This window comes from Limanda limanda, chromosome 21 (genome assembly GCF_963576545.1).
Source record: "Limanda limanda chromosome 21, fLimLim1.1, whole genome shotgun sequence".
NCBI classification, from domain to species: domain Eukaryota; kingdom Metazoa; phylum Chordata; class Actinopteri; order Pleuronectiformes; family Pleuronectidae; genus Limanda; species Limanda limanda.
The window spans coordinates 532,501-540,000 of NC_083656.1; the positions used below are offsets into that span (position 1 = coordinate 532,501).

General features: G+C 54.6%; 1 protein-coding gene across 1 annotated transcript in view; it reads left to right on the plus strand.

The window, feature by feature from the left end:
- LOC133027850 (HEAT repeat-containing protein 1-like) overlaps positions 1-7,500 on the plus strand; it is a 19,636-nt gene that overhangs the window by 2,963 nt on the left and 9,173 nt on the right. Inside the window, exons 8-26 of the mRNA XM_061094992.1 lie at positions 1-36; positions 107-194; positions 477-578; positions 713-830; positions 941-1,048; positions 1,127-1,225; positions 1,307-1,395; positions 1,466-1,677; positions 1,850-1,971; positions 2,277-2,477; positions 2,582-2,756; positions 3,848-3,996; positions 4,101-4,293; positions 4,508-4,677; positions 4,839-4,991; positions 5,071-5,313; positions 6,770-6,901; positions 6,993-7,096; positions 7,329-7,475. The exon at positions 1-36 is cut by the window's left edge and continues 92 nt beyond it. Coding sequence (XP_060950975.1) covers positions 1-36; positions 107-194; positions 477-578; positions 713-830; positions 941-1,048; positions 1,127-1,225; positions 1,307-1,395; positions 1,466-1,677; positions 1,850-1,971; positions 2,277-2,477; positions 2,582-2,756; positions 3,848-3,996; positions 4,101-4,293; positions 4,508-4,677; positions 4,839-4,991; positions 5,071-5,313; positions 6,770-6,901; positions 6,993-7,096; positions 7,329-7,475 — 2,641 coding nt within the window. The remainder of the gene's footprint in view (positions 37-106; positions 195-476; positions 579-712; positions 831-940; positions 1,049-1,126; positions 1,226-1,306; positions 1,396-1,465; positions 1,678-1,849; positions 1,972-2,276; positions 2,478-2,581; positions 2,757-3,847; positions 3,997-4,100; positions 4,294-4,507; positions 4,678-4,838; positions 4,992-5,070; positions 5,314-6,769; positions 6,902-6,992; positions 7,097-7,328; positions 7,476-7,500) is intronic.

Genomic DNA, 7,500 nt, shown 5'->3' on the forward strand with positions numbered 1-7,500 from the left:
TGCTCCCTCACCTGATCCACCACGTGTTCAGCTCAGGTGAGAACAGGAACCACCTGACAGGAAGCCGGGGTCCGAGCAGAGCTGACGTTGTGTCTTCTGGTTCCAGGTGAAGCGGAGGCGGAGCCGCTCGGCGTCCTGGAGTCCGTCCTGGAGGCGGTGCCTCTCACCAGAGGCCTGGATCAAAGCGTGGCTCGGTAAACTCCTCCTCCGTGCACGCTGACACACGTAAACACACGGGTCACATGACCCTTCACCAGCACTGGTCACGTGATCTAAACAGGAAGTAGATCCTCTCAGTTGGTTCTAGTAACAGAAAGAACTCCTCTTCACCGAGGGCAGCAAACACAAACCTGGAGATGTGAGATTATCCAAAAGTCTCAAGGCTGTGAAACCGCAGGCGTTACCATAGCAACCGTGCTGCTTCAGTGAGTGGAGGAGGTTCACCGCTGACGACGGTTGCTTTGCTCCTTCTGCAGTTTGCTGCTGGACGAGTATCTGACTCAGACTGAGCTCTCTGCTGAGGACCTCGGCGCCCTGGACCAGCGGCTGCTGCCTGTGGTCCGGCTGTTCGAGTCCAGGTATTCAAACGTCTTTGTTTACATCAGGGACCTGCAGCCTGGAGTCCATACTTCTGTTCAGTTTAGGTTTATTAGAGTTGATCATCGATCAGTTCCTGCAGTTTGTTAACCTGACTGGGTTTCTCCTCCCTCAGACACTGTGGCGCTCTGGACGGCGTCCTCGCAGGTCATGTGACCGACCTCAGCAGCCCGGAGCAGAAACGTCTCTTTCACCAGTTCATCTCTCTCTCACTGAGCAGTGGAAAGTACCAGGTACACGACTCCTGACGAACTGGGATCTCCGTGTATCTGTCACACTTTAGAAGTGGATTCCGATTGGTTCGCTTCTTTCAGCGTTTGTTTGTTCTCGTTTCCGTCTTCAGATTTTGGGCGAGTCGGACACGTCGCTGCTGCTGAGCCTGAAGCACCCGCTGCCTTCGGTCCGGGTCTCTGCTGTGGACCACCTGATGAGCATCATCACCTCGGGACAGGTAGGTTCCTCTCCTGTGGGACATCATCACCGTAGACTCAGCTGCTTTTATTTTGAAAGTCGTGTGTCCTCTCTGCAGCAGAAGAGTCTGGACGAAGACTTCCTGAAAGACGCCGTCATTGAGCGCGTGAAGGACGAGGTTCCCGAGGTGGTGGCGTCTGCTCTGAAGGTCGTGGAGGTCAGTGAGTCGAGAAACAAGCGCCGACGCTGCAGCTTCGAATCCAACAAGCACCAAGTTTGAGTTTTCTTGTCGTTGCAGGTCTTGTTGGATGTTCTGGATCCTGAAGAAACGTTGTCATGTTTGATGTCGCTGATGCTCCGAGTGGACGTGTGTGTGTCCGAGCTCTGGTCAGTGACACACGTGATCATCATATGAGCTTGTGTTGATCAGTGTTAGTGATGCTTTTCTTTTCTTCAGGCTGCCAGTGCTGACCGAGGCGGTGCGTTTACTGTCCGACCCGCGGCTGGGAAAGGGCGACGCCGAGCGGCTGCAGAGAACCGGCTGGAGGCTGCTGCCCTTCCTGGTGGTCACCGGCGCCCGGCCTGGCTCCGCCCAGCTCAGCCTGGCCGCCGCCGTGGCCCGGTGCTCCGTCCTCGCCCAACACCCGCTCACCTTCAACTGGGCTGAAGGTAAAACCTGGATTTGAGTTAAAAATCCATTAGGGATTATTTTTTTATTATTATTATAAGTTTTTCTGTCAGATGACCTGAGTTTTTGAATGAGCGTGACGAGACTTTCAGAATAAGAGCAGCGCTGCGGCGTGGAGCAGCTTCAGTGACGCTGCTTGTTCTGTGCTCTCAGAGATGGACGAGGCGATGAAGAGAAGCTCTGAACCCGGATTCGTGGGTTTGGTCAACCAGCGCCTGGTCTCCACGCTGAGCAGGAACCTGGAGAACATGGAGCACTTCTCCAAACGAGACGCCGTGAGTTTCTGTTTCAGAGTCGACGGTTCGAACCGACCAATCCTGAGTCAGTGTCAGCTGTCAATCAAGCGACTCATCAATAACTAATTCAAACCAAACTGATCAGAAACCAACATTTATTGAACGTCTGTTTTGATTTGTAAGTTTGGTCCATGTCCCATCTGCTAACATGGAGGAGGTTAATGACCTTTACTGCAGGCAGCCACCAGGGGGCGACCTGGGATTGGTCATTTCGTCTTTATTTACAGTCTGCTCCTCCCATGTGCAGAGGTCATCAGGAGGTCACTGTGTGTTTTCTTCTTCAGTTGGAGAAGCTGGTTTCCCTGGTGGAGCAGCAGTGGAGCTCCGCCCTCAGAGGCAGGACCTCCTTCCTGGTCCTGACCCGGACCCTCCTGCTGGGCCTGGGGGGGCTGAGCGAGACGCAGCACCTGCTCACCGCCCAGAGGGTCTTCATGCTGCTGGAGCCCCCCCTGCTGGAGCTCATCGCCGCGGACCCTGACGTCCAGGTCAGTGAACATCATGTCCTGATCTCAATTTGAAACGTTTTTATTTTTTCTAAACTAAAGAACATTTGTCGTCCCCGTGTTTTATTTTGTTTGTGTGTAAACAGGAAGCTGGGCGTCCTGTGTCCGCCCCCCCCTCCTTCCCCGAGGCGCTGACCTTGTTCCTCAGCAGCTGTGAGCGGCGGCCGGGGGAGCGGCTCGTCGGCGAGTTCGGCTCCGTCCTCTTCTCTCTGCTGCGAGACTTCATCTCCACGCTGAAATGTGACGACGCCTCTTTCCAAGGTAACGAGCGAGTCGCACGGAGACTTCCCTCCGAGAGACACACAGACATCACACAGGGTTCGTACGGTCATGGAAAACCTGGAAAAGTCATGGAAAAAAATAATTTCCCAAAAGTTTTGGAAAAGTCATGGAAATTTGTTATATTCTTATTTTCATGTCGTTCGTTTTAGGGATGGGCATAAATACTCGACTATTGATTAATTGATCATTAAGAATTTCATTGATGACATGTTTTCATCGATAAACTATTGCATGTTCGCTATGTGGCAGGAGGTCGGAATATCCGAGTTGCCCTGAACGCAGCATAGCGTGTCTGTTAGCAGCTGGAGGAAGCAGCCCGGAGCTAAGCCTCCGCTGCTCGGCTTCATGTCCGCACACGGACACGCGGAGGGTAACCCGGACAGACCCGGGTCTGGGGGAGGGGTTCCGGGAGTGAGGGCGTTACAACGACCGGACTGAGAGGTCGAGAGCCGTCAGATGGAGCTAGCTCTCAGCGGCTAGCTGCTCTCTCAGCGGCTAGCTCTCAGCGGCTAGCTCTCAGCGGCTAGCTGCTCTCTCAGCGGGGCTTAGGAGGACAGCAGCGCTTATTTACAAGTGTAACATTGAACGGATCCTGTTTAACTGCAACAAGAGTTGTTAATCTTGTAATAAAGATCTCAATGAGGAAACACGCTGTTTTTTCTATTTTCACTGCATTTTAATATAGGCTATAAATAGTGAATTTTAATATAAAAATATGAATGATTAATCGAAAAATCGATCGTTAATTCTTCCGACGATCGATTAAGACAATTTAATCGAATGCCCATCCCTAGTTCATTTACCCTGAGTTTTAAATAATTCATACATTTTTAAAGAAATATGCTCAAAATATAAGCAGGCATACTTTGGTTTGTGTAATTTAAGGTTTACTGTCTGCCTTGGAATTCTCATGGTTAGTTTGAATACTACATTTTGTCACTTTTTCGCGTAAACACCGAGATTTCACGAAATGTTCGGTCATGGAAATTTGGTTTAAAGTCATGGAAAAGTCATGGAAATCCATTGGTCAAAATGTGGTTGAACCCTGATCACCGACTTCCTGCCTGCAGGGGAGGTGTGGTGGAACCCGGAGAAGATGGACACCAACACCTGCTGTTACCTGGGGTTAATCTGCCGCCTCTTCAGTGTGGTCATCAGCGGCGCCGGCGCCGGGCCGACGGCCGGGAGCTTCAGGGACATGATGAAGCTCCTCCTCCAGGTACAGAGACAGAAGCACCTTTCTGTACGTTTCTGTTTGAGCAGCAGACGTGTGAATCTCAAAGCGTCGACGCCCACGTGTCACTTCCTGTCTCCGTGTCTCAGGTTCACGTGCGTGAGCCGCTGATGCTCTTCAGGTTCCTGTGCATGCTGTGGGGATATGGCAGTAACCACGGCGACCAGCTGGACGTGAAGGTCGGCGCTGTCCTGCAGACTCGGGCTCTGTACATGGGCCGAGCTGTGCTGAGCGTCCAACCCGCCGCCGTGCTGCAGGCGCTGGCGGCGCCAAGCTCCCCCGGTGAGGAAGCGAGTTTAAAAAATGGAGTTGCATCCGTCGGTCTGTGGCGGTAGAAACTAAAGTGTGTGTGTGTGTCTGTGTCTGTGTCTGTGTGTGTGTGTGTGTGTGTGTGTGTGTGTGTGTGTGTGTGTGTGTGTGTGTGTGTGTGTGTGTCTGTGTCTGTGTGTGTGTGTGTGTCTGTGTGTGTGTGTGTGTGTGTGTGTGTGTGTGTCAGTGGTCCCGTCCCTGTTGTGTTGTCTCACCTCTCCGGTCCGGGAGGTGCGGCGGGTGGCGCTCGGCGCTCTGCAGAGCCTATCAGGAGCCGACTCGCCCTTCCGGCCAATCACAGAGAAGCTGCTGAAGACCTCGGAGGAGATTGTCGCTGACCCCGCCTACTTGAGCTCGGTGAGAAAGATTTAAACAGAAAATAAAGAAAACTTCACAATATTGAACATTTGAATGAAACCTGGGACTTTGTCTCCGTTCTGTTTGAAGATGTTAATAAATCAAAGTCTCTGCTGATTGGACGAACCCTCAGTGACCATGTGACTGTTTGAACCCTGCAGGCGCTCGGCGTGTTTCACGATGACAGCGTGGCGTGCAGCGTGGCGTGCAGCGTGGCGTCGATGCAGCAGCTGCTGCAGAGCGTCCAGACGCCATGTTGTCCGTCCTACAGCGCCGCCGTCCTGCTGAGAGCGCTGAGTCATGTTAACGGGCAGGTGAGGGATCGCCTGTGCAGCTGGAACGAACCCGTTCCTTTAGAAAGATCTAACGTTCACCCCCCCCCCCCCCCCCCAGCCGGTCCTGTCCGCCCTGCTTCCTGTTCTGGAGCGGCTGCTGGAGCAGAGCGGCCCGGACACGCCCACCCTGCTGCGGGACGAGGCGGCGCTCATCCAGCTGATCCTGGGGAAGTACAACGAGGCGTCTGCCGCCATGTTGCCTGAGGACCAGACCAGTCTGGACCTGTTCATCAGAGCTCTGAAGACCTCCACCCAGCCGCACCCGCACATCGCCAGCTGCCAGATCAGCGCTCTGGAACAGGTTAGGAGCAGGTCTGGGTTCAGACCAGGTTCAGACCAGGTTCAGACCAGGTTCAGACCAGGTTCTGACCAGGTTCAGACCAGGTTCAGACCTGGTTCGGACCAGGTTCAGACCAGGTTCAGACCAGGTTCAGATCAGATTCAGATCAGGTTCAGACCAGGTTCAGACCAGGTTCAGACCAGATTCAGACCAGGTTCAGACCAGGTTCAGACCAGGTTCAGACCAGGTTCAGACCAGGTTCAGACCAGGTTCAGACCTGGTTCAGACCTGGTTCAGACCAGGTTCAGACCAGGTTCAGACCAGGTTCTGACCAGGACCAGGTTCAGACCAGGTTCAGACCTGGTTCAGACCAGGTTCTGACCAGGACCAGGTTCAGACCTGGTTCAGACCAGGTTCAGACCTGGTTCAGACCTGGTTCAGACCAGGTTCAGATCAGGTTCAGACCAGGTTCAGACCAGGTTCAGACCAGGTTCAGACCTGGTTCAGACCAGGTCTGACCAGGTTCAGACCAGGTTCAGACCTGGTTCAGACCAGGTTCAGACCTGGTTCAGACCACAGCTAGTGGTTCAACCAGGGTTAACTGATTATAACCTGAGCAACAGGGTTAGATGAACCAGAGAAGTTTCATCATGCAAAAACAGAAGAGAAGAAAGGTGTTCATTCTCCTCCTCCCTCTTCCTCTTCCTCCTCCTCCTCCTCTTCCTCCTCCTCCTCCTCCTCCTCCTCCTCCTCCTCCTCCTCCTCCTCCTCCTCCTCCTCCTCCTCCTCCTCCTCCTCCTCCTCCTCCTCCTCCTCTTCCTCTTCCTCTTCCTCCTCCTCCTCCTCCTCCTCTTCCTCCTCCTCCTCCTCCTCCTCCCTCCTCCTCCTCCTCCCTCTTCCTCCTCCTCCTCTTTCTCCTCTCCTCCCTCCTCCTCTTCCTCCTCCTCCTCCTCCTCCCTCTTCCTCCTCCTCCTCCTCCTCCTCTTCCTCCTCCTTCCTCCTCCTCCTCCTCCCTCCTCCTCCTCCTCCTCCTCCTCCTCCTCCTCCTCCTCCTCCTCCTCCTCCTCCTCCTCCTCCTCCTCCTCCTCCTCCTCCTCCTCCTCCTCCTCCTCCTCCTCCTTCCTCCTCCTCCTCCTCCTCCTCCTCCTCCTTCCTCCTCCTCCTCCTCATTCTCTCCTCCTCCTCCTCCTCCTCCTCCTCCTCCCTCCTCCTCCTCCCTCCTCCTCCTCCTCCTCTCTCCTCCTACTCCTCCTCTTCCTCCTCCTCCTCCTCCTCCTCCTCCTCCTCCTCCTCCTCCTCTTCCTCCTCCTCCTCTTCCTCCTCCTCCTCCTCTTCCTCCTCCTCCTCCCTCCTCCTCCTCCCTCCTCCTCCTCCTCCTCATCCTCCTCCTCTTCCTCCTCCTCCTCCTCCTCCTCCTCCTCCTCCTCCTCCTCCTCCTCCTCCTCCTCCTCCTCCTCCTCCTCCTCCTCCTCCTCAGATCACGAAGTCGTTCTTCTTGGCCCTCGGAGAAGAGAAGGTGCAGCAGAAGCTCTTGACGGTGATATTCGACGTGTTGCTGGAGAGCAGGAGCCCCCTGGTGGCCAACACCGTCAGCAGCGTGTTCAAAGGGGTGAGGACCTCGGCTGTTTAGCAGACAAAAGATGAATAATGAAATAATAATGATTTACTAATGAGTTTGTGATAACTTGCTGTTTCCTCAGCTGGCCGTGGACAGTCAGCTCATAGCCAATGAGCTGTCTCCACCAGAGAAGCCCCGGCTCAGTGTGACGGTGCAGCAGACCCGACGGAGCAAGATGAGCCAGAGGCGAGTCGGAGCTGTCGCGTCTGATTCTCTGATTCTAAACCTTAGATCTCACGTTGAACGTCGTGGTAACGTTGTGACGTTGTGACGTTGTGACGTGGTGACGTGGTGACGTGGTGACGTGGTGACGTTGTGACGTTGTGACGTGGTGACGTGGTGACGTTGTGACGTGGTGACGTTGTGACGTTGTGACGTTGTGACGTTCCAGCCGAGTAACAGTGGTTGTGTTTGTCAGGAAACCTCAGGAGAGCAGCGCGGAGTGTCCACAGGGGGGCGCTGTGCCGTGGCAGAGGGTCACGCTGATCCTGGAGCTGCTGCAGCACAAGAAGAAGCTGAAGCGAGCGCAGGCGCTGGTGCCGGTTCTGTTCGCTCTGCTCGCCAGGTGCGGACTGCGCCGGCCGCTCAGG